The following is a 24,612-nucleotide window of genomic DNA, read 5'->3' on the forward strand; positions in this document are numbered from 1 at the left end:
AGGCCCCATGGGTCCGCCCTGAAATGGGGTAGATGGAAGGCTGTTACTGTGCGATGGCAGCAGAGGACAGACTGAAGTCGCCCCAGGAGAGACTTCTCTGGGCCCCTCCAACAGGGACAGCATGGGCCCGGAGGGAGAGAGGGAAGGGATCCCCGGAGATGAAGCAGACCCGAAGGACTGGCCTGGGTGCAGTGGCGGTCAAGGTGAAACCTATAGACACAGAACCAGGAATCCCTGGAGAGCCAGGTCTAAGTTGGCAACCAAAAGGCCGTTGTTTCCCAAACTCCCATCGGAAAGTTTGAAAAATACACATGGAAACATGACTCACTGCCCCCTGCCCAGGCCCCCCTTTCCTGGTTTCTGTGATTTTTCTCCCAGGAGTTAATTCAAATCACATTCTCCCAGAAACCAAGTTTCACGAGGGAGGGCACAGAGCAGGCTGAGGAAGCAGAGAGGCGTGCAGGAGGAGCCTGGAAAGGGAGCGGCCAGGGCGGGGGCAGACAAGGACACAGTGACCGGCCGCTGCAGACCCCCGGACTGGGGCAGAACTCAAGTGCAAGCGGGAACATTCACGTTTCCACCATCGAACTGCCCTTCGGCCCAGAGAGCTTGCCTTCTGGCCTCCCCTTTGCAACCTGTTCCCCAGGGCCACAACTGAGTTCCCCAGGGCCAGAGGCCGGAAGGTGGGAGTGGAGCTCCCGAGAACTCCCCTGCCTGCACCTCTTTTGGGTCAGAAACACGCATTCCCAGAGCAGGCACCCTGCACATCCTGCCCTGTGGGCTGGGGAGGATCCAGATAGGCCTGCCTCAACAGGGTGTCTCTGGGCCAGGGATTCCCAGCCTGTCCCGGGAAGGCCAGGGGAAAGGCCTTCCCTGCAAGCATCCCCACCCGGGAGTGACCCGAGCCTCCGTACCGGCCATCCCCCCACCCCCTGCATGCACCAGATGGAGTTCTTTGCATCTCTCTTGGCCACTGAGCCCCCGCGTCCTGTGGACCCTGCCTCTAGAATCGCTCCCCATTCTAGGTAACTGCTGGAGCCCCCGGGCCAGTCTCCCTGCCTCCACACCTGCCTCTACACGACGCTTTCTCCTCCCCACACCACAGCCATCTGTCCAAAATGTAAACCTTGGCATGTTTCCACAAAACTTCAAGTTACAGTGCACCCAATGTATCAGGGATAAAGTCCAAATTTATTGAGCTGGCTTATTAACGCCCTGGGTCCCCAGAGCCTCCTCACTTGCCCCTAGATTCTCACAATCCTGACCTCTCTGCTGCTTCTAGGCTAACCTGCCTGAACTTGGCACAGGCTTTGCCCTCTGACCAACTCCTCCTCACCCTCTAGGCTCAGCTGAAAGTGCCACTGAGGCCGGGTTAGCTGTCCCCGCTAAGCCCCCAGCATCTCTTGTCACACGTAGTGACACTGTGGATGCCTCTGTTTATCCCCCCATGAGGGGAATTCCTTGAGAGGAGGGCTGGAGGGGTCCTGCCCCCCCCCCCGTACCCTCAGGCCCTGGCACAGTGGCGGACGCATGCTCCACCCACACTTGAGCCCAGCATGTCACCATACTCCTTCCTGAACCTGCACACCCCCCTCTTTACCGCATGCCCTGCAGCGAGGCGCCTCCCCACCCCCAGCCTGGCGGGTGTCGCTGTTTATAGAGCACTCACTGCGTCTGGGCCTGTTCTAGGTTCTTTCTGTTCATTGGCTAATTTGATTCCAAGCAAGAGCTAACGAAAGACATTAGCCCGAGACCCTGACTTGTCCGATGGGTCAGGACCAGTCGCTCTGGGAGCTTAGAACTCAGTAGTCACTGTGTGTAAAGGAGGTGGGGTACATGCTAGGTGCTCAATAAATGCCTAGAGCGGGAGGAAATGCTAGGTGCTCAGTAAATGCCTAGAGCAGGAGGAACAGGATAATTGCCCACCTTTGGACCAGGCTCTATCACTAGTGATGTTATCTCCAGGGAGGTGAACACAGCAGGTTACTATTCTCATTTTATAGAGGAGGACTCTGTCCAAGTGAGCGGGGAGGGACCTGCTTCCGGTGTGGGCAGGTGCACGTTGCTGCGGTGCAGGGCGGCAGGTGGGTGGTGGGGGGGCGCATTACTTGAGCGTGAGTGTTCAGGGGTCAGGGCTGCGGGGGAACCTTCCGTCCAGTGCTCTCAACCCTCACTGGGCGTCAGAATCACAAGACTGCCAGCACCCGACGTCTCAGATGTTTTGATTCCACGCTCTGGGAATGGTCTGGGGTGGGACCTGGGGACACGTCTCAGTAAACACCACTTCAGTCTGTCATTTTACAGAGGAGGAAGCTGAGGTTGGGGACGGGGACTGTGCCAGCGGCTGACAGAGTGCTTTCGCGGCTGGGCCCTGTTCTAAGTAGCACAGGTGCCTTATTTACCTGGCCCTCCGCAAAGCGGGCTCAGTGAGGGGTTGTTATTATCAGTTCCGTTTTAAAGATGAGAAAACAAAGCCCACGGGTTCAAGGTCACATAACCAGTAAGCGGTGCAGCTGGAATTCGGACCCCAGAGACCCAGTCGAAGCCCACACTCTGAACCGTGACCCCACCGCAGAGGAGCCAGGGGTGGGTCCAGGCCCAGATCCCACATCTCCTCTGGGCAGAAAAATGAGAAAGCCCCCAAGAGTGGGGAAACTGAGGCCAGAGGCACCAGATGGGAGGCCGAGAGGCTCCCGGCCCCCTCCCCCACAGGAGCAGAAAGGCTGGGCACGGGCCCACCCACGGGCCGCCTGCCTCCCTCCCTTCCCCAAGGGGAGCCCTGACCACCCCCCCGCTGAGTTGTCACCCTTCCCCTGCTAAGTGATGCAGTGTCTTAAATGCTGAGCACAAGGAGGCAATTAAGTCCAATTAGGGAGGGAGAGCTAATTAGTGCTCAGCTTCCCACAGCCTCTGGGTACCTCCCCGGGTCTGGGGAACCTGCTACCCACCCCCCACCCCCAGGGGAGGAGACTGCTGCTCCTATAGAACACAGCAAAAATTCATACGCCCTCCTTGCTCTCCTGAGGGGCAGGGGGCAGGCACCTTGCTCGTCCCCAGCCTCGGCCCTGCAGGGCGGCTCTGTCTCCCGGTCCCACAGGACATGACTTGCCTTCCCTGACAACCAAGAACATTCAAGGCACCCCGTAATTCCTAAGTGCTCCCCTGCCACCTCATCCACCCTCCCTGCAACCCTGGAGGTGGGTTAGCCCTGGGGCCCAAGGTCACACAGTCCACTTAGCTCCCCGACACTGACACCCCTGACGTGCACGCGATGATCTCCCCTCCGTCATCTGAGGTAACAAGGTAGAGAGCTGGGGCTAGGTTATGCCAACTAATCTGCCCTCTCTCCCTCTGTTCATCCATCCGCCTCACTCCGTTCTGAGACCCCAGTGCCATGTTCCAGAATATTCTTCCTGGGATCACAGGATGTAGTGTCAGGAGTTAGGGGATCTAGTTTTCTCTTCCAGGGATTCACTCCGTGACCTTGGAAGAACTGCTTTCCTTCTATGGGCCTCCGTTTTCTCATCTGCAAGACAAGAGGAGGCCTGGAATGGAAGAGCCCCAAGGCCCTAACAACCTCGGTCCCTGCCACTGCAGGTGGAGAGATGGGGACTGGCTGGGCTTCCCTCTTGCGTGCCATCAGGGCCTGGGGGCAGGAGAGGATACCCCTTTCATACTGAAATTGTGGGGGCCCCCGTGGCTTAACAAGAATGAAACTGTCCTGCCAGCAACAGAGAGGCCAGGAACTCCCAGGCTCTAGCAGGGGCCCGGAGGGTAGAATAGGGGACAGATATGACGCCCTCCCAACTGTCCCTCTCGTCCCCAGAACCAGGGAACAGGGAAAGTGATGGGGGACGCTGGCTCGACCAGACCTGGGCACTGCTTTCTGGGGCTTGGAGGAGAGGGAGGGAGGCAGGATGCCCAGTCTCTGGCCCACATCCAGCCAAGCACTGTGCCAGCCTCCCTCCCTATCAGTGTTGGGCTCACACAGGGCAGGGCAGGCAGGAAGGCCAAGGGAGCTGAAGGGCCCTCTCCCGTCTCGTCCTGGGTCTTAGCCACACTCTATCTCCCATGCCTCTCTTCCTCTTTTTCTGCTTTCTGGGTCTTCACAAGCACGGTCAGGGTGAGACTAGCCTGGGTTCTAATCCTCATGTCCCACCCATGTCATCCTGGTGCAGGTGACTGCTGCCTTTTCTCTAAAATGGGGTAACAATAGGGGCACCTGGGTGGCTCAGTCAGTTAAGCATCCGACTTTGGCTCAGGTCATGATCTCACAGTTCGTGAGTTCGAGCCCCGTGTCAGGCTCTGTGCTGACAGCTCCGAGCCCGGAACCTGCTTCGGATTCTGTCTCTCCCTGTCTCTCCCTCTCTCTCTGCTCCTCCCCTGCTCACATGCTGTCTCTCTCTCAAAAATAAATAAAGATTTAAAAAAAAATTGTTTTAATGGGGTAACCATAATTCCAGAGGGCCGCTGTGACCATCAGTGAGCTGTGCAAGTGCAGTGAGGAGCAGGGGCTCGGTTCCCCACCTGGCATCTTCCAGAGCCCAGGCCCTGGGGCCGCGCTCGGGGTGCGTGCGCTGAGCACCGAGAAGAAGCCACAGGGCATCCGGGCTGCAGCACCCAGTCCCTCCGAAACCTTCCCTTTCCTGTACTGAATCACTGCTCACAAGCCTGGGGACCCGGGCGTCCCCGGCTTGCCACAAACACTACCGTTGCCATAGAAACCGGGCCTCCCCTTCCTCTCACTGATTGATTTCACCACATCGTCCCCCACGCTGTGTCTGGTTCCTGGATCTCAGCTTTTGACTCACCGACTGAATGGCCTCTCATTTCACGTCCCCACCGCACGGTCTGTGCCCTGAACCCCTCAGCCAGGCCCCTTTCCCCAGCATCTCCACCCCCTCCCGCCGAGTGAGGCTGGACACCCCGACGGAAATGTCTGTCCCTGAGGCCGCCAGCCGGGGCTCCTCAGCAAGGGCAGGGAGGTGGCCCCGGGCACAGCCCCGCGGGCGCTGGCGCCACCTGCTGGCCTCCCGACTGGTGTGCCGCGTCCTCCGGGCAGCCCGTGTCCACTCCCTCCCTCGCTCCTTCACCGACGTTACCACCTGTGCCCCGGCGGGCTCGTGCCCTCGGGAACCACGCACGTGCAGTGAGCGCCCCGAGCCAGGCCCCCCCCTCCCCCCAGGCTGCATTCGGGAGGAAGGGATGACTAAGGTGAGCCCTGAGCATTTAGGAAGCACCTTCTGTGCACTAGACGCGGTGGGAGTTTACATGCCTCCTCCCACCGACCACGCAACAACCCCGGGAGGTAACTGCTGCTATTATCTTCATTTTATAGATGGGGAAACAGGTTGAGAGAGAGAAAGAATTTGCAGAGGGCCCGCAGGCAGTAGGCACCTAGAGCCCGGCTCGGGGGACAGCCACACCCGGGGCTTCCGCTGGGACAGCTGGGCAGAAAGGGAGCCGGAAGCGTGTGGCAGAGGAAGCGACTGCAGGCAGGGGATCCACTGGCCGGTGACACAGGAGGAGAGGTGGGCAGAGGAGACGGGAGAGGGGCACCCAGTGGCGGGGGGAGGGAATAAAGAGTTTGGAGGAGGAGGGTGTCAGGGGTTAGAGGTCAAGCGAGAGCAAAACTGAGCCTGGACACAGCCCCAGCTTCCAGGCAGCCTGGGTCAGGTCAGCGCAGGCGGGAAAGTGGGGCACACAAACACGGGGACCCGGCACAGTCTGATGTCAGGGCCTGGGCCAAGCAACCGGCCTTAAATCGTCTGCAAAGGCTGCTGGGGAGAGTCACAGAGAACTGTCCGCCCGGAGGGCACGGAAGCGCCCTAGGATACTGGCAACAAGGGCACCGGGCGGCCCGGGTGCAAGCGTCCGGATCCCGGGACTGGATCTAAGAGATAATTGGGGGTGCTGGGGGTGGCGACGAGGGCGGGGAGCAGCCTGCCCCCCTCCCCCCAGGCTCCCAACAGGGGCCCTCGTGCAAGGACGCGGACCCAGTGAGTGCCGTGGAGGCTCGGGCCCTTCCAGGCCGGCCTGCAGTGGTGAGCCAGACGCGGCTTGCACCTGCTAGTGAGAGCCCGTTGTTCACACCGCAGTCGGCCACGGCGACACAATTTACACCGTGGGAATTGGCAGTTGCCACAAACACAGGCTCTTTCTCCCCTTGGTTGTTAAACATGTGCAGGCACGTCCTTGTTCCCTCGTTCTACGCTCTCTCGCCCCCACTTGACAGAAAACGGAACTGAGGCCCAAAGATGGAGACTGGCCTGTTCAGTAGCATAAAGTAACGTTCTTCCTTTTATTCGCTCAGTCATTCACTCAACAAATCTTTACTGGGCGCTCCCCCACCCCCCCGCCCCACACTAGGCTTTGGAGAGACGCGTCCCATCCTCGGGGGGGGGGGGGGGGTGGCGCTTTCGGTCCGGGCGGCCTCCAGAACATGCTCTACGCTACGTTAACTAAGCGCTAAGGAAGGAGTAAGTCCTGGGCGCACAGCTGACTCTGGAGGCGAAGCAGTCAGCGTGGTCGGGAAGGCTGACCGGGGCACAACGCCTCGGCTCAGCTCTGAAGGATAAATGGGAGATCGCCGCAGGGAGTGGGTGAGAGGGGGCCCCAGGCAGAGGGAGCAGCAGCCACAGAGGCCTCGGGGGAGGACAGGAGCCTGGCAGGAGGATAAGACCCACGCATACCTGGCACTCTCACAGCCTACTGTGTGCGAGGCTCCTTTTACCAGCGGTGACCGAGGCGGTTACGTGATCAGAGGTCCGTTCTGAGCCAGCGTCTGAAGCCACACTGGTGGGTCAGTGCCATGACTGAGCTCCTGCCGTGTGTGAGCTCCGGGCTAGGTGCCAGAGGGGAGACCGGTGAAGGCACATCCCAAAGCCCGTGTAGACAGCACCCCCTTGGAGATCAGATGAGGGAGGGCTGTGAGGGCCCCAGTGTGTGTGGCGGTGGGGGGCTGGGGGTAGAGCCGGGTATGGAGGGTGACAGGTAAGACGGAAAAGACAGAGACAGGTCGAATCTTTGGTGGGGGTGGAGGGGCGTGTGAATGAGCATGCCCAGCTTCCAAACAGCAGGCATTGAGAACCTACTGTGTGCCAGGCACGGGGCGCGGAACTGGGAAACAGGAGTGGGCTAGATGCAGTCCCTGTCCTCAGTGAGCGCCCAGTGGGCTGGGGAGCCATTATAATAGTGTGTGACAGGTGAGGGAGCCCCAAAGGGCCCCGAGGGAGATTCCCCAGGGAAAGTGACACTGCATTCCAGTCCTGCAAGATGAGCCAGCATTAGGGCTGCGAAGGGCAGGGCGAGGGGATCATAGATGGCTCAGCACAGGCTGGGTGACCAGCAGAACGCCCCTGAAGCAAGGCCAGTCTGTGGCTGGAGCGGAGAATGGAGAGAGGGCAGGGCCGGATCGTGAACGGCGTTCTAAACACACGGAGGAGTTTGCTCTTGGATCTAATGGCCGTGGGGAGCTACTTCAGGGTTTAAAGAAGGAGTTTCAGGATCGGATTCGTTTTTAAAACGATCTCTCCGGCCACCATGTGGCGAGCGGTTGGGGGGCACCGAGGAGGCAGGAGTGGAGGAGGGAGAGCAGTGGGAGGCGGCTGCAGGCGGGGGTGAGGGGTTGGGGGGGGGGCCAGCTTCGTCAGGAGGGTGGCAGCAGGGACAGGAAGTCAGTGGGCTTGGGAAATGTCCAGAGGTGTCCAGGGAGGTCTGGTGGATGGGCTGGATGGGAGGAAGTCCAGGGAAGGTGGGAATCACAGCCGGCTCCAGATTTCCAGCCTGAACCACCCGGTGGGTTTACCGGAAGCAGGGAGCTGGCCGGGAGGGGCAGGTTGGGCCGTGTGGCAGGACCCAGTCCGAACACTCTAGGACTCCCGGCTCCCGGCCGGCACCTGTTTCCCCCATGGGGGCTGCCAGGAGAAGGCACGGAGAACGCGGGCCACAGGAAGGGAGCAGGGGGCAGAACGGGCTGGAGCACGGGGAGCAAAACAATAGCGATGGCTACACAACGTCAGTGTTGATGACGTGCCGCTAAGTTCTCACGACGTGACCACCTCTTCCGAAGGAGCCGCCTCACGCCTTTCTACCCCACCTCCCGCCGGACGTGTCTACTGTCTGTCTGTCTCCCTCCCCCGCAACGTATCCGCTCCGCGAGGGTAAGGCCTCCGTCTGTCTTGCTCAGCGCTGTATCTCCAGTGCCCAGAACAGTGCCTGACACAGCCAGTGTCCGGTATATATTAACTGGATTAAAATTAATAATAATTAACTCCTTGGTGGCTCAATCGTTTAGGCGTCTGACTCGTGATTTCAGCTCAGGCCACGATCTCACGGTCGTGGGTTCGAGCCCCGCGTCGGGTTCTGTGCTGACAGTGCGGAGCCTGCTTGGGATTCTCTCCTTCTCTCCCTCTCTCTCTGTCCCTCCCTCATGCTCTGTCTCTCAAAAATAAGTATATCAACTTAAAAAGAAAGAAAGAAAACCTCCTTATTAGGTACGTATTATTATTTTTCCCCTTCAGAGCGAGGCCAGCTGGAGTCAAATGTCGGTTTCCTTGGCCTGTTCCTTGAACCGTGTCTCCCAGGGACTCAGGAGGGCAGGTGGGCACGAGGCCAGTTTTTTAAGCAGCTGGAGGGGGCTCAGGACAACCTGAGGAGCTGGTCTGACCAGCCTCAGCCACCTGGGTTTTCACCTTGAGTCGGGAACAGACTGGTCTCCCCTGTGCTGGATGCCCCGCCAGAAAAGGGCAGAGTGGAAGCCCCAGGTGACACCTGAGGAGGCGGGGCTGGGCGCCGAGCCCCAGCGGGCAGGGAGGAAACATCTGGGCCCCGTGTCCAAGTCCAGACCGGAGCGGCTCCCAGCAGTCGGCCTGCAGCGCCACCTCGTGGTCAAGGTTCAAAGACGTGTCTCCTCCACCTGCGTGCCCCACTCAAGACCCAGGCCAGCTGGCCACCTGCCCCACCGGCAGGCCTCCCTGGGCACCTCCGGCACCAACCTCCGGGCATCCCTCCAGTCCTCTCCCTTCAGATTAACCTCCCTCATCCCTCTGGGACTCCGGATCCTGTTCATCCAGGAAGCCTCTCCAAACTTCTCCAGCTTCAGTGATCACTCCCTGCTCAGTCTCCAGACACTCACTGGGTGTCACTATCTTACCCCTGGGGTCCTAAGCTCTGGGGTCAGATAGACCCCTCTGAACACCGGAGGGTCCACTTACCAGCTGTGTGACCTGAGCAAACTATTTGACCTCTCTGAGCCTTAGGTCCTAATGTTAGGCAGAGGTGTGTTTCCAGCCTCACAGAGCCGTGAAGAGGGTTGAACGAGATCAAGTCTGCAAAGGCCAAGAAGAGGGCCCAGCAGTAAACAGGCAGTCAGCAAAGGGCAAGTCCATTCCCACCCCTCTCTCTGACTTCCTCTTCCCTTTCCTAAAAAAGAGAGCATGACAGGACAGAAGGCACAAGACAGTCATAGGACCTGGGTTCTCCTTCTCTGTAAAATGAGGCCATCGGATAATTGATGAATCTATTCGAATACTGATTGATTGATTGATTCATTCATTCATTCATTCATTCCACTTCCATTCCACCTGTGACATTCTACAGGATGAGTATGACTTTTATGTCCATTCATTCATCCGTGCCAAGCTGTGTCTAATGCTCCAGTGTCCCCTGTTAGTATCTAGCACAGTTCCCGGCATGGAGAGGGCACTGGAAAAGTCCTTCCTCAATAACCTACCAAGGGCATGCTTGCTGTCGCCCCCCCCCGCCCCCCCCCGGCCCCAAGAGAGCAATCAGCCCAGCCTGGCACCAGGCGCCCCTCCCCCTCCCTCTCCCCAGCCCGAAACCAGAGCTGGCGCCACTGGGTGAGGAATCTGGGGACCAACTGTCACAGCTCCGGTGTCACCCGCCTCCCGGACGCCGGGGTCCAGCCCTGAGTCCCAGAGGGGCCCTGTCAGCCAGCTGTCCTGGGGGACCCTGGCTCCACCCCGGCCCCTCTGAGTTGCTCTCCCTAGGGAAATCAGAGAGTGCAGGGGACCTGGTGGGGGGTGCTGGAGTGGGCGCTAGGGAAGGGCAGGGGCCTCTGTCCAGGCCAAACCTCAAGCTGGGTGTCAGAGCCCGTGGAGACGGGTCCACAACAGCAGACGGACCTGTAGTGGCCTCCTCTCTTCTCCGTCCCCGTAGCCCTCCAAGGCCCAAAGACCGTTCTGCCCTCACATGCAATCCTGTTTGACCATGTTCTCTGAGTCACATAGGCTAGTTTCTGTGTCTTGCTGAGAGCAGAGATCAAATCTGGTATTTCTTTTGTGTGTCCTACAGAATTTTACTTAATACATTCTGAGGGAAATTAATTCATTGTTCCAGCAACAGAGGGAAAACTGGCTGCACTGGTCAGCAGGAAACACGGTGTTTAGATAGGTTCCCAGGAGGAGGGGTGTTAGGAAAAGAAAATGGAGACCCCGTAACACATAGCAGGGGAGGCTCCTCTGATGAGGACAGATGGAGAGGACGGGGGAGGTGGCTAAGAGGACCTCCATAAGGGCCAGCCAACTTGGTGGGGCAGCCTCCCTGGGGCTCCGGGAGTAGGGCATGGGGGGGGGGTGCGCAAGAGCTAGGTATGTGCCCCATCACTTGGTACTCGGACAGGTGGTGACAAAGGGTGCCCACGTTTGCCCAGAAAAGAGAAGGGAGGTGCCTGGGTGGCTCGGTTAGTTAAGTGTCCGACTCTTGATTTCAGCTCAGGTCACGATCTCATGGTTCATGAGTTCGAGCTCCACAGCGGGCTCCACACTGACAGTGCAGAGCCTGCTTGGGATTCTCTCTCTCTCTCCCTCTCTCTCTGCCACCCCAGCCCCACCGGCACTCTCTATCTCTCTCTCAAAATAAATAAATACACTTACAAAAAAAAAAAAGAGAGAGAGAAGAGAAGAGAAGGGACAGAGCTCCACACACAGACAAGCACGGTCTGCATCACCCTACCCCACTGCTGTCCTGAGCCGCCGCACAAACCCTGGGCCACTCTGCTGTCCTGCCGTGTTTCATGGCCAGGCCTGTGTGCACACAGGGAGACGCACACAGATACACCTGGACTGAGCCACGCACTGCACACACAGCCAACTCAACAGCTCCACGGGGTTCTTTGTTCCTCAGGCCCGCGGCTAGAAGCCTGCCCGCGCCGGCCACGGAGACAGAATTCGCTTGCATCCCAGCACTCGACAGGAATTATTTTTGGAATTATCTGCTGGTTGTTTGGGATAATCTTTTTTTCTACGAGGCCAGATCTAGAACTGGCTTTGAGTGACTCACAGTGGGTCAGGATCTCCTCCAGGGCCTGGCACATCCTAAGAGCTCAAAAGGAAGTAGTTAGCTGAAAGAAGGAATGAATGAAAATTAATTAACGAAGAGCGCAATCTAGCCAAAGTCCACTGCGAGGAGAGAACAACAGGGCCAGAGCGCTAACATCGACTGAACACGTATCTTGAGTCAGGCACTGCGCCGGGGGCTTGTTTTTCCATTTCAGAGACGAGGAAACCAAGGCTCGGCAGCACCCGATTACTCAGGAAGCATGTCTGCCTCCAGAGGATTGCTCCGTCCTCTCACACCATGAAACTTCGAATATGCAGTTAACTGGACACCCTCTTACTGAGCTTCTGCTCTGGGCAGGGCTGCGTGCTGGGCACTGGGGGGCCAGGGAGGGGGACAATGACAAAGAGGAAAGACAGCCCTGTCCTTTAAGGCCTTGGAGTGGAGTGGAGAGATATGCCATGCACACACCTTTCTGGTCACAGGCAGACAGTGAGGGGTGGGGTGGGGTCGGCACGGTCGTCTATTTCCAAGCAAAACTGTTTAAGTTAAGGCCTTCGGCCTGAATTCTGGAGCTGGCAGGCAGGCGGAAAGAGGAAGAGAAGGGCCCTGGACAGAGACCTAGCTTGTCCAATACAAGTGTCAGTGGAAGAGGGGAGTCCCCTGAACAAAGGAGGCCATCAGCCTCTGGGAGCAAGAGAAGGACTCAGCAAAACCCCGCCCCATGAAAACTCTGTCACCTGGGCAGTCTGGTGGTCCCCACTGTGGGTGGACATACCCCAGACCATCTGCAGGCACACGGTCCTGCGCGTGACCCAAGTGCCACTCACGCACGCACCCTGCCCTCCAGGGGCACACGGTCACGTTGGCCTCTCCTGCCTCGGTTATCTGTCTGGAGTCTCAGTGGGACCCTGAGGGCGACACGTGGCGCATTAACACACCCAGGGCGGCGGGGGGAGGGGGGAGCTGACTTGTCTTTGTCGGCTCGGTGAGGTGGGTCCAGCAGGGGCCTCCGCCTCCCCTGCCCCACTCCTTAGTCTACCCTTCCTGTTCAGCGGCTGCCCCCTCCCCGCACACACACACACTTGTTTCTGTCCTTTGTTTTCCACCCGGGGCCAAATCCCCGGGGCTTCTTTGGTCATTAACCTCCTGCTTTAATTAGCTTAGTGGGGAAGCAGAGCAAATTCAGGGGTGGGTGTCAAGGGGGAATCTCATTTCGGTGGGGACAGGAAGGCTCGGAGCAGCTGGTGACAAAAATGCCTGGCACACAATAAGTCCTATACAAGTGTGTGCTATTTCTATTAATGTGAAAAACAGTCACCTGGTCCACAGAGCAGGAGCCTCCCCCCACGAGAGGGCCCCACGGGCCCCCAGGAGCACAGGTGGCCCAATCCACGTTCCTGGGGCAGAAGGAGAGGGGACAAGAGCCTACCTCTCCACTCCCTCTGCCGCTCAAGCCCTAAAGCTTGCTGTTAATGTTCAGTCAAATCCCCAGCGCAGGGGGTACCAACTCTGGGGCCCTCCAGGGGTGCCTGGCCACGGTTCCCCTCCCTTTGATCTTCTGCTGAACAAGAGCCCTGCCCCTCCTGGGATCCTCCACTCTGGCCCCCAGCCTCCTGCTGTTCAAATCTCCTCTTTCCAAGAACCAGCTGAGGGAACTGGGCTTCACCGCCCGGCCCTCAAGGCCTCACAGTGGCAGCTCTGTGAGGTCACCTCATCTCTCTGTTCCCCGCCTCCAGGCAGGACTTTACCTCACAACCCAGTTCAGAGTTTGGGTTTCCAAGGCCCTGCAGAAAAGGACACCTTCCCACTGTAGCTCACCCCCACCCATTCTCACGAAACGATTTTGGGAAGTTCTTCTGAAAGTCCAACCTCAAGCCCTCGGGCTGCAGTGCACCCCTCTCTCCCCTTGAGAAGGGCCCAGGCATAAGAAGGGAGACAAAAGAAATGCTGGAGAGGCGGCGTAGGGAGGGAAAAGGTCGCAGTACACCCCGACTTGCCCCAACTCCCTCTAGAAGTACCCAGCTGTCCAATTCACGCCTTAAAAACTTATTTTTACTTTCACCGAACGTCCAGAGTGCAAGGAGCCGAATTAACGGGCCCGGGGGTGGGGGTGGGGGCAAGTGCAATGACGGCGGAGGCCGGAGAACAGATCACCCCCAAGGCGTCTGCGGGGCCCGGGCCCGAAGGAAGTTCGGGTCCCGAGCGCACCCCGTCTCTCCTCCCTCCTTGGGTCGCGCCCGAAGCCCGGGGCTGTCCCCCGAAACTGTTAAGTCACATCTCGCCTCCAAGCCTTCGCCTGCCTCCCCGCTCGCTGCCCTCCGCCCCCCCCTCCCGCCCCGCGCCCCGCCGCCGCTCGGAAGGACCAGAACTAACTCACCTCCCAGTCGCCGCCGCTCAGATCTCCGAGCCTGGGGGGGAGGGGGGGAACGGGAGGGCACGGGGGGGGGGGTGGTGGCTGGCCGCTCGGCGGGGCGGGGGGGGGGGGCGGTGAGCGGACCCCGGCTTTGGCCAGGGGGTCCCGCCCTCCGGCCCATCCCGGCCTCCTCGGCGCGCACGGCCCGGCGGCGCCCGCATCGCGCTGCGGGCTTTGTCTGCTCTGCGGAGAGGCTGTCTCCGCGGCCCGCAGCCGGGACGACTCCGCGGGAGGGAGGGGCGCCGAGGCAGCGCGCGGGGAGGGGGCGCGGCCAGGGAGGGGGCCGCGGCGACCCGGCCGGGCCGCTCCCGCCCCCTCGCCCCCCTCATTACCATAAGAAAGGGGGACACCCCACCCCCCACCCCCCCGGCCGGCCCGGACGAGGCGGGGGCGGGTGGCGAGCCCGTCTGGGGAGGGGGCGCTCCGTCAGCCTTTTCCGACCCGCTCCGGTTCCGTCCCCCGCGCGCGCCCCTCCCTCGGGGAAACCAGGGACCTCGACTTCCACCACCCCCACCCCCCACCCCGCTGCGCCCCGGAGCCGGGCTGGAGACCGGAGGCACGTCCCCATCCTCCGCGGGGCGAGGAGCCCGAGCCCGCGCCCCCGAGGGCGGGAAACTACAACTCCCGGCATGCCCCGGGCGCCCCCGCGCCCCCCCGCAGTTCCATGCTGCTCCATCCAGTTCATTTAAAACAAAAGAGTTTGAGCGCTGGAAGGGGCTGGGCTCGACTGGGGGCCACTGGGCGCCGCTCCCGGACCGGGGCTCGGTGCGGGAGCCTGAGGGGGGCGTCTGGACGGCGGGGTCTAGAGCCGCCCGGGTCCGAGGCGGGAGGGGTGGGGGCAGAGATCCCGCAGCCCCCCGCCCCCCGTCACCCCCGGAGCGGAGACGAGAGCGGCTTCCTCGGTTTTGCTTCTCTTTCCCCCCACCCCCACCCCGGGGGCTGGGGCGAGGGGAGTCGGGTTACAGGGTGTTTGGGGAGGGGGGCTTAGGGGGAGGGTCTATCTTTCTATCTCGCTTTCTTCCCCCCTCCCCAGTTCTTTGTTCCCCCCTCCCCACACGCCCCCCTCCTCTCCCCTCCCCTCCTCTCTCCTCTTTTCCCTTCCACCACCTCTCTCCCTCTCTCCCCCAGCTTTTGTTTCGCCATGCCTAGTCTAGTGGTATCTGGAATAATGGAAAGAAATGGGGGCTTTGGAGAACTAGGATGTTTCGGGGGAAGCGCTAAGGACCGAGGGCTGCTGGAAGACGAGCGCGCCCTTCAGCTGGCTCTCGATCAACTCTGCCTCCTGGGTTTGGGGGAGCCCCCCGCCCCCACGGCGGGCGAGGACGGGGGAGGTGGGGGGGGCGGCGCCCCCGCGCAGCCGGCCGCCCCCCCGCAGCCGGCCCCGCCGCCGCCGCCCGCGGCGCCCCCGGCCGCCCCGCCGGCGGCCCCCGCGGCGCAGACGCCCCAGCCCCCCACCGCCCCCAAAGGGGCCAGCGACGCCAAGCTCTGCGCTCTCTACAAAGAGGCCGAGCTGCGCCTGAAGGGCAGCAGCAACACCACCGAGTGTGTCCCCGTGCCCACCTCCGAGCACGTGGCCGAGATCGTGGGCAGGCAAGGTAAGCGGGCGCCGGGACCGCGGAGACGGACTGGAGTGGGGGGCACCCCATCCCAGCACGGAAAGTTCATTTCCTCTCTCCTTGCCCGCCTCTGGCTCTGTCCCTTCCCCACAAAGGGGGACCCGCCCCCTACCCCGATTTCCAAGTGCCACAAAGTTCCCTGCCACCCCCAGTCGGGACTGTTCTTCGGATCCTTCCTTCCCCAGGGCTCTCTGCCTTTAGACAAAGAAATAGCCTCTCACGGAGAGAGGGAAAAGGGAGGGGGATCGGTCTCCCAATCCTGGGAGGCTGTCCGGAGGGGATGTCCACTCCTAGCCGGAAAAACTGGAGGAATGCGCAAAGAGTTGCTCAGAAGCCCCTGCTCCGGGATCTGCTCGTGGGCTGGGGAGGGGGCACCCCTGGGACCCCCTACAGCTGGAGTTACAGACTTTGGGGGAGACCTGGCCCGGGAAGCCAGACTGAGTATCTGTCTCTTTGTTGGGCTGAGTGCAGGAATGGAAGGGGGTGTGGCTCATGGGAGGGTCCCAGCCCAGGGGAGAAGTGGGGAGGGGGGCTGCTGGGAGGAGGGAGTCCTGTGGTCACCCACACACCAGAGTTGAAGGATCTGTGGGGTTTTGGAAGGGGTGCCTCCAACGAAGTGCCACGTCCTGGCGTGGACCTGTCCTCATCCCTCTCAGGCTTTTGTTCTGGGCTGGCCACGGCCAGGGGCCAGAGGCCTGGAGAGGGGTCTCTGGTAGTGTGAGAGTAGGACAGGGCAGGAGGGGGCCTGCAGGGGGGGTGGTGAGAAACCTTCGGGCGGAGGTTCGGTTGGAGGGCGTGCGCCTGGGTGTGTTGTTGGGGTGGGGGGTGTAGAATTAATCCAGTGTGGTGTGTCTGATACCACACCCTCCTCAGCTCCAGCATCCCTGGGCGGGTGGGGGTGGGAGTGTTGGTGAGGGTCCAGACTGAGCAGACGGGATCTTGGGGACCCTTCCCTCTCCCGGTTTCCCAAAGGGGAGTGGGGGGGGCGGGATTTGGAAATTGCAAGGGGGCTGGGCTGGGAGGTAGGGGTGGGGGAGGAGCAGGGGAGGAGCTGTCCCACAGTGGGGAACAATAGAGGAGCTGCTTTCCGGCTGGGAGTGAGGGAGGAGGCCGGCTGCGGGCAGGGGAGGAGGGGAGACCAGCCTGGGGGGGGGCTGCCTACCGGTACACCCCACCTCATCCACCCGAACTGCTTGGGGGTTGGGGGCATTTTGCAGGGCGATCCAGAATGGAGGAGGGAAGATGCCACTCCCCTGCACAGCCCTCACCACCCCCCCCCCCCCCCCCCCGGGCGCTCCATCTCGAGATTCCTGGTTCAAAAAGTTGGATTTCCTCTTGTTGCCAGAAACTAGGGACCCCGAGCCCTGGAATTGGGTGGGGACACTGATAGCTCTCCCTGGATGCGGGGGTGGTCTTGGGAGGGCCCGGGATTTCATGGAGTCATCTGCCTCTGCAGCAGACGGATGGACCTGTCTCTCAGAAAAGTAGGGGGATCTCTCCTATTCGGGGAAGAGCAGCCCCCCTCACCCCTGAAGCACGTGGAAGTCCTCCCTCTTGTCTAGCCCCCCTCCCTGGGCCGCAGCGCCAGGACTCCTCTTTTTGACCTCTAGAAAGGTGAAGCCCCGTGGTCTTCCCTTCCAGAGATGCTTCTTCGGTGTTCCAAAGCCCAGGATCCCGTCCACCAGCTCTGCACCTCCGGGCCCCCAGCTTTCTTCTTACTCTCCTGCCCTGGCCTGTCTGCCCCACCCCCACCCCCCACCCCGAAAGATACCCCATTGCTTCAGCTAATGGACCTAGAACTCAGAGCCCCCGGGTGCCCAGCAGACGCCATGTGAGTGGAAGTTGTAGGAGAGGGAGTCACTGCTCCTCACACCTCCAGGCCTCACAGAAAGGAGGACCAGCATTTACTGATATTAGAGCAGCGAGGATGTGGGCTTGACAACAGGTAGGACTTCTCAACTGCCAAGAGGCCTGAAGACAAGAAGGGAGGAGCCAGTTCTCCTTCCCGAGGTCTCTTGAAGGTGAGGAGCACTGCCCTCAACGCACCCCATCCTCCCCCCTGCCCAATCTGGTGGGGCTGGAGAAGAAGCCACCTGGAGAGAAGGGAGGAGAGAAAGCCCCCCCCCCCCAGCTGCCCTCAGGCCCGTGGCTGGAGGGCTGGGGCCCAATGGGAGAGCTAGGACCGCTGGCATGGGTTTTGGGGGGAATAGGGCACGTGGTGGGGGCTAGAAGAAAGAGCACAGTATGTACCTGCAGAGCGGTGGGGACGTGTCTCCATGTGCGCGGGGGGCAAAAGTTGTGGGCGTGCAGAGGAATGTGCTGTTTGAGGGCTGCGGGTGATGGAGATGGGAGAGCAGGGTGTGCGAGAGGTTCAGACACAAGCAGTCCGTGTGTGAGTGTGAGTGTGCACTGCGTTTGCACCACGAGTCGTGTTTAGATAAAGGCACACGGTGCATCACGGCTCTTAGGTCCATGTGTGTGCAAACTCACACGCGTGTGGCATGTGTGCTTCGAGGAAGCACGTGAGCCTGGCTGCGTGTGAAGCCAGGGGGCAGAGAGACAGAACTTGGGAAAGAGGAGAGAGGCTTGGCCTGTCAGCCATCAGGGGGCTGCGGCCTTCAGAGATGCTGTGTCCACGCCAGCCTCCTGGACCCTTCTCTTCCCCTTCGCTGTCTTTGTCTCTCTTTGTCTCGGCTCTCCTCTTTCTCTTCCTGCCTCTCCCCCCAATCTCCCAGCTTTAACCCCCTCCACTTCAGAGCGTCAGTGTGGGTGCAGAATACCTTGTCTGTCACCTCCTCAACGCCCAGCCCATCTCAGCGCTCCTGCCCCCAGGGGACAGTGTGGCTGGAGTGTCCATGGGCTCGGGTGCTGTCCCTCACACGTCATTATTTTTATCTTCATACTTCTTTCCCTCTTGAAACTGATTCTCAGACCCTTCCCAGTCTCCCACACTCCACTGGTTGCTGCAGACGTGCTATGAATTTGGGACCCTCTGAGACGCACTAATGGGTGGAAGGCACAGGTCGGGGGGGGGGGGGCGGGTGATCATAGATCACAGAGCAAATGGGTGTCAGTGGTCCCTGAGTAGACTGGAGGACACGATTAATGAATGGAGGTCAAGTCGGGAGATTGTGGGGTTACCGAGCACTTCGGTGCCCTACAAGGTCAGTGTCAGCCTTGGGGGTGCGGTGGTGTGATTAAGTGACCTGGAAGTTTGTGAGCAGTCAGGAATCAGTGGAGACATTGAGGGAACAGTACGTGGTTGGGCGGAGTTAGCAGATTTGAGGTTAGCAGCTTGTCCGGGAGGGTCCGTGATTATCTCCCGGTTTCAAGAAGTGATTGAATTTGGAGGGTCCTGGCTGGAATCCGAGCGAACAGTTGGTACATTTTGAAATCTGTGGTGGATAGAAGCGTTGGGGAGACCCGAGACGGGGGACGGTGGAAGGCAGGGGGCATTCGCACCTGGGGGCCTGGGTCTGAGTAAGGATCAGGAGCCGACTGGCCCCAGCACAGACCTTCTTGCCCTGTGAGTTTCCTTCTCTCTCCCCTCCCCACCCCCCCACCCCCCATCCCAGGCTGCAAGATTAAGGCTCTGAGGGCCAAGACCAACACGTACATCAAGACCCCGGTGCGCGGCGAAGAGCCCGTGTTCATGGTGACCGGGCGGCGGGAGGACGTGGCCACAGCCCGACGGGAAATCATCTCGGCGGCCGAGCACTTCTCCATGATCCGCGCCTCCCGCAACAAGTCGGGCGCCGCCTTCGGCGTGGCGCCGGCCCTGCCGGGCCAGGTGACCATTCGCGTGCGGGTGCCCTACCGCGTGGTGGGGCTGGTGGTGGGCCCCAAGGGGGCAACCATCAAGCGCATCCAGCAGCAGACCAACACGTACATCATCACGCCGAGCCGCGACCGCGACCCGGTGTTCGAGATCACGGGCGCCCCGGGGAACGTGGAGCGCGCGCGCGAGGAGATCGAGACGCACATCGCGGTGCGCACGGGCAAGATCCTCGAGTACAACAACGAGAACGACTTCCTGGCGGGGAGCCCCGACGCCGGCCTGGACAGCCGCTACTCCGAGGCCTGGCGGGTGCACCCGCCCGGCTGCAAGCCGCTCTCCACCTTCCGCCAGAACAGCCTGGGCTGCATCGGCGAGTGCGCGGTGGACTCCGGCTTCGAGGCCCCGCGCCTGGGCGAGCAGGGCGGGGACTTCGGCTACGGCGGCTACCTGTTCCCGGGCTACGGCGTGGGCAAGCAGGACGTGTACTACGGCGTGGCCGAGACCAGCCCCCCGCTCTGGGCGGGCCAGGAGAACGCCACGCCCACCTCGGTGCTCTTCTCCTCCGCCTCCTCGTCGTCGTCGTCGTCCGCCAAGGCCCGCGCCGCGCCGCCGGGGGCGCACCGCTCGCCCGCCGCCTCCTCCGCGGGGCCCGAGCTGGCCGGACTGCCCAGACGCCCGCCGGGAGAGCCGCTGCAGGGCTTCTCCAAACTGGGGGGCGGCCTGCGGAGCCCCGGCGGCGGGCGGGACTGCATGGTGTGCTTCGAGAGCGAGGTGACTGCCGCCCTCGTGCCCTGCGGACACAACCTGTTCTGCATGGAGTGTGCAGTACGCATCTGCGAGAGGACGGACCCGGAGTGTCCCGTCTGCCACATCACGGCCACGCAAGCCATCCGAATATTCTCCTAAGCCCCCTGCCCCAGGCCTCCTGCGTCCCTCCCCAGGGGCCCGCCCTGGATCTGTTTTCCACCGGGGCCTTTTGGAAATCAGTGGTCTGAGGGGCAAGGTGCTTAGAGATACTCGCTCCGTGGGGAGGGGGAGGGGAGGCGATGGTGGCTGAGGAGGGGTAGGCCACTTTCAGAGCCTCTGGTCACCCCAGTCCTGGAATGGTGGGGAGGGGGCCAGGCAGGAGATTTTACTAGAGTTACAACTCTGATACCTCAACACACCCTTCAATCTGGAAGCAGCTAAGAGAAACTTTTGTTTTGCCGGAGGTGACCGTTAAGGCACCCTGACCCCCTCTGTCCACCTCCCCATCTGCATCACACTGCCCCTCCCTCTGCGGAGGGGATGGGGAAAGGGAGGGGGACAGGTTCCATCTGTATCTAGAGGTGCTCTTTCCAATCCTCAAGCCCTCTCTGGCCCTGACCTTTGACCTCCCAACATGACCCTTTAGACCCTCCACTGCCATATCCTGTTTGGGAATCTGTTCCTGGGTTTCCAATGGTACAAGGGGGTTGGGGCCCTTTCAGAAGTCTGCACAGATATTCCGGGCGGGGGGGGGTGGGGGGAAGCATGTCAATCTATAAAGGGCTCAGAGCTCATCTCCCCGACAGAGCTGGGTGCAGGGGTCTGGAGAGAGAGCTCCTCTCTGCCCCTCCGGCTCCCCGCCCCCACCTTCCCTCCATTGGGCTCTCCCTTCCCTTTACTGTTTCCACCGGCTCTCCTCTTCGCTTCCCCTTGATGGCTGCCCTTCCCAGCCCTGTCCTCCTCCCCTCTCTTCCCTTCTCCCCCTCCCTCCTGCCCCTTCTAGCCCAGCTTTGGGTTCACCACCTCCCCTGGGGAGAAATAGGGGAGAAGAGCATTTGGATGGACCCCCCCACCCCCATTTAATTCCTCTTCTGGCATTCGGAGGCCCTCCCCACTCCAAAGAAACACCTCTCATTCTTGATGGAATGTATCCCCATTCTCAGTGACAATTTGAGGAGGGAACGAATACTGGGGTACATCAAGGGTCGAACCCCCGCCTCTACCGTCTTTGGGCATTGCATTTGGGGAGCGGTTCTCGGGCTGGATTTTCTAGCGGCCGGCAGTGGTGGAGAGCCAGGGTCGTGTGTGTGTCTGCTGTTCAAGGGGACAGGAAGGAGCCTGAGGCTGGTGGATGGAAGGGCCCCCCTCTCCCCCTGCAGCTCCCACCCCTGCGCCCCTCTCTGGGCCTTACCCGAACCCCTATCAGCGGGCGAATCATGAAGTCTCTGTCCCACCCATTGTGGCTGAGGAGAGAGGCTGGGTCTTCAGAGAGAGCTCAGTCCCAGGCCGGTCGGGATTGTGGTGCCGCAGGGCCCCATATTGCTAACAGGCCTTGCATCGCCCCTCCACTGCTTCCCTGAGGCTCACTTGGGGCTGCCACCAGCCTGCCACCCTCCTGGTTCCGCTGGCCGGGCCAGGAGAGGGTGGGGGATGGGAGTCCCAGGAGATTCTTGTATATAGTGGGGTGGGACTCTTCCAAGTGATCTCTGAGCACTTAGCTCGGGAATCCCATTCTATCTGATGGAGAGGGAGTGCAGGGATGGACGTACAGGGGGGATTTCCTCCTCTCCTTCCTCCTGTTGTGAATTAACTCACCTCTCCTCGGCCTACCCCTCCAGACCACCAGCCAGGGAGGGGAGAGGAAGGAGGTCACAGTCAGGAAAACTGGCCGCTGACAACTTCCCTCCTTCCCGCCAATGTGAGCCATCCTGAGATGTCTGTACAATAGAAACCAAACCAAATGGGCACCCCCGGTCGCCGAGGGGGGGTGGGGAGGGGGGTGGGAAGAAGGGATGTCTGTCTGTCGATCCCCCTCCCCCTCTCCACCTCTTACCCACAAAGGCAGAAGACTGTTACTCTAGGGGGCTCGGAAAATTCAATCCCACCCTTACTAATTGAGCCAAACCTAGAAACCAACGCAAAAACACATAGTGAGAGACAAAACAGAGGAGAGAAAGCGTGAGAGGGAGCGAGATAGGCGACCAACGCAAAGGAGAGAAAACAAAAATAGCAAAAAAAAAAAAAAAAAAAAAAAAGCAGTTCTTTATAATTTAATATTCTATTTTAATAAAGGCGTTTATTACCGTATAAATGTAGCAAAGAACCTGGGCTAATATGAAAAAAAAAAAGACTTTTTATTAGGTAATTTATTATATGAAAAGGATATTTTATTTTATGATAAAGTGATCCTTAAAAAAAATAAAAAAACTTTAGAAGGTTTAGAATATATGTAGGGAGAGAAGAAGAAAAAAAATACATTTGTATTCAGAGTTAAATCTTAAAAAAAAAAGTGTTTTTAATATATGTTCGGGTTTACGTTCCTTTTTTCCCCCACTTTTTTTTGGGGAGGAATGTCATTTGCTTTTCGTGGGGAGCATCCTGGGATGTGTGGTGGAGACAGGGGCTGGGGGAACCTGGTCCTTCTGGGGCCCCACAAGTAGATTGGATTTCACTCCATGGGCCCCCTCCCCGCTCCCCTCCCCCTCGGGGGAGCTGGCAGAGCCAAACAAAGCAAGGGATTAACGAGAAAGGAAGACGCACTAGGACTGAGGATCCTGGGCTGCCCCCCCCCCTTCCCCTGCCCTGTCCCAGGGGCGAGTGAGGAGGGGGAAGTCCAGAGCTGAGGCCTTGCAGGCCTGCGGGAACCCTCAGAGAGGTACAAGATTTAAGAGAAATAGTTTTGTTTTGTTTTGTTTAACCAAAAATGAGAGAGAGAGAGAGAGAGAGAGAGAGAAGAAAAAGAAAGAAACCGAGGGGTTTAAAAGAAAAGAATACTACAAAATAATAATTATTAATAATAATAATTCAAATTTATTTCATATAATCCTAGAGAAAAAGAAAGAATTACTAGTTACTTAGTAGACAATATTCAGATAGCTTAAAGTTTAGTAGCATTGAGGGCCCCTGGGTCCAGTAGAATGTATAAAAGTTGTAACGAAAAAGGAAAGTAGGTGAGGGAAGCGGTCAATTCCACCCTGCATGTGAGAACTCGCCCATGTCCAGGTATCCGGGTGCGAGCAGGTTGCTAGTTCAGGTGGGGAGCTTCCAGTCTGCTGGGGTTGATTCTGAGAATCCTTGGATTTTTAAATTGTAGGACAAATAGATGAGGGGCTCGGTCCCCAGGGTCTTTGAAAGATGGCATTGATCATTTCAACCGCATGGGAGCTGGGCGGGGCGGCAGAGAAGGTGAGCACATTTCTCCTGCTCTGTGCCCTTGCACCTGGGGGCCTGCCATCAGGCGCATCCCTGGTCTCTGCAGAGCAGCCCTTACTCCAAAGTGGGGTGTCCTCTCGGGGTCTCAGGGAGGGTGGAGCCTGCTTCTCCCAGGCCCAAGGAAGTCCTTCTTGAAGAGTAGCCTCCATCCACCCCGCTACGGATTGATTCAAGAGCCTGGTAGGTCATTCTAGAAACAGATTCGCACACGCTCCCCACGGTCGTAGAGCTTCGAGAGGACTGAGGGGGTCGGCACCCCCGTCCTCGTTCCTATCCAATATTCCACGTAGCTTTTGGCCTCCGAGGCGGTGGTGGAGGTCGCAATCTCGGTAATGGTTCTTTACAGCTGCCCTGTGCCCCTTTTCTCCACAGGTTTGCTGTATTGTCTCAAAGAAGTTAGACTCCAAGAAGGACTTCCCACCACTGGGGTACAGGGGAGATGCTGTCCTTGAAGGCCTGGGAGAACAGGGCTCCCAGGGGTACGAAGGCAGGGGGAGGGCAGCAGGGACTTCGGGGGACCCTGCCTCTACCCCTGTGTTTCAGCCCACCCCCAGCTGTGAGCGGTCAGGTAGAGGCCACCCGCCGAGCCCTGGCCTGGGGGACAGCACCCTCCCCACAGAAGACTGGGGAGCTTGGCTTTTGCATGTAAGAAACCCGCGAATCTTTCTTAGCACTTGCCTTCTAGCGGCCCCAGCTCAGGGTGGGCCCTCCTGTCCGAGGGGGTGGCGGGGGCCCCTCAGCTCTGCTTTGGGCACGTGGAGGCTGCTCCTTGACACCAGTGACTCCGTCATGCCCCTCCCTGGCCCTAGGCCCGCCCCCATCACATCTCCCTCTCCCCAATTTACTCTTCTCACCCCACCTAGGGAGATCCCCCCCCCCTGCTCTTTTTGTCCTAGAAACCCCGCTAGTTCGGGAAGGTAGTCTGGGGTGGGGAGGGCTTCCCCTTCCCACTGGAGGGTGCGGGTGGGGTAGGGTGGGGGGGGGAGACGGCCCTGGGGCAGGGGGACGGTCTCTCCACTGTAGAAAGTAGCGTAGGATTGTGGTCAGACTTAATTTGAGGCATCTAGCGAAGACACATACAAACCCACCGAGGAAAAAGATTTCAAAAGCAAAATAAAGGCGGGAAATGAAACGGACCCATGAATAATCAAGTCAAAGTAATGTTGCACAAAATGCAGAGAAACCAAGAAGGGGGAGGGTTAATGTATTAAATGTGCTATTAAGAACTTAATTTTATTAAAAGTATTATTAATTAAGGCTCTGGCCTCTTTCTCTGCATCAGAGTCTGACCCACTGTGGGCTGGGTGAGGGGGTTTTCTCAGGGG

General features: G+C 59.7%; 1 protein-coding gene across 1 annotated transcript; it reads left to right on the top strand.

Moving 5' to 3' along the window:
* The first annotated feature begins 14,720 nt into the window (after positions 1 to 14,720).
* MEX3A (mex-3 RNA binding family member A) lies at positions 14,721 to 24,544 on the top strand. Its single transcript, XM_019821388.3, has 2 exons — positions 14,721 to 15,309; positions 18,906 to 24,544. The coding sequence occupies exons 1-2, from the start codon at positions 14,856 to 14,858 to the stop codon at positions 20,012 to 20,014; spliced, it is 1,563 nt and encodes a 520-aa protein (XP_019676947.2). The 5' UTR covers positions 14,721 to 14,855; the 3' UTR covers positions 20,015 to 24,544.
* Positions 24,545 to 24,612: the final 68 nt, after the last annotated feature.

Source organism: Felis catus, chromosome F1 (assembly GCF_018350175.1).
Source record: "Felis catus isolate Fca126 chromosome F1, F.catus_Fca126_mat1.0, whole genome shotgun sequence".
Lineage (NCBI taxonomy): Eukaryota > Metazoa > Chordata > Mammalia > Carnivora > Felidae > Felis > Felis catus.

Excerpts from the sequence above, each read along its gene's own strand:
- MEX3A (XM_019821388.3), top strand. The coding sequence starts at position 14,856 with ATGCCTAGTCTAGTGGTATCTGGAATAATGGAAAGAAATGGGGGCTTT. Across the intron at positions 15,310-18,905 it reads CGAGATCGTGGGCAGGCAAG|GCTGCAAGATTAAGGCTCTG; the intron begins GTAAGCGGGCGC and ends CCCCCATCCCAG.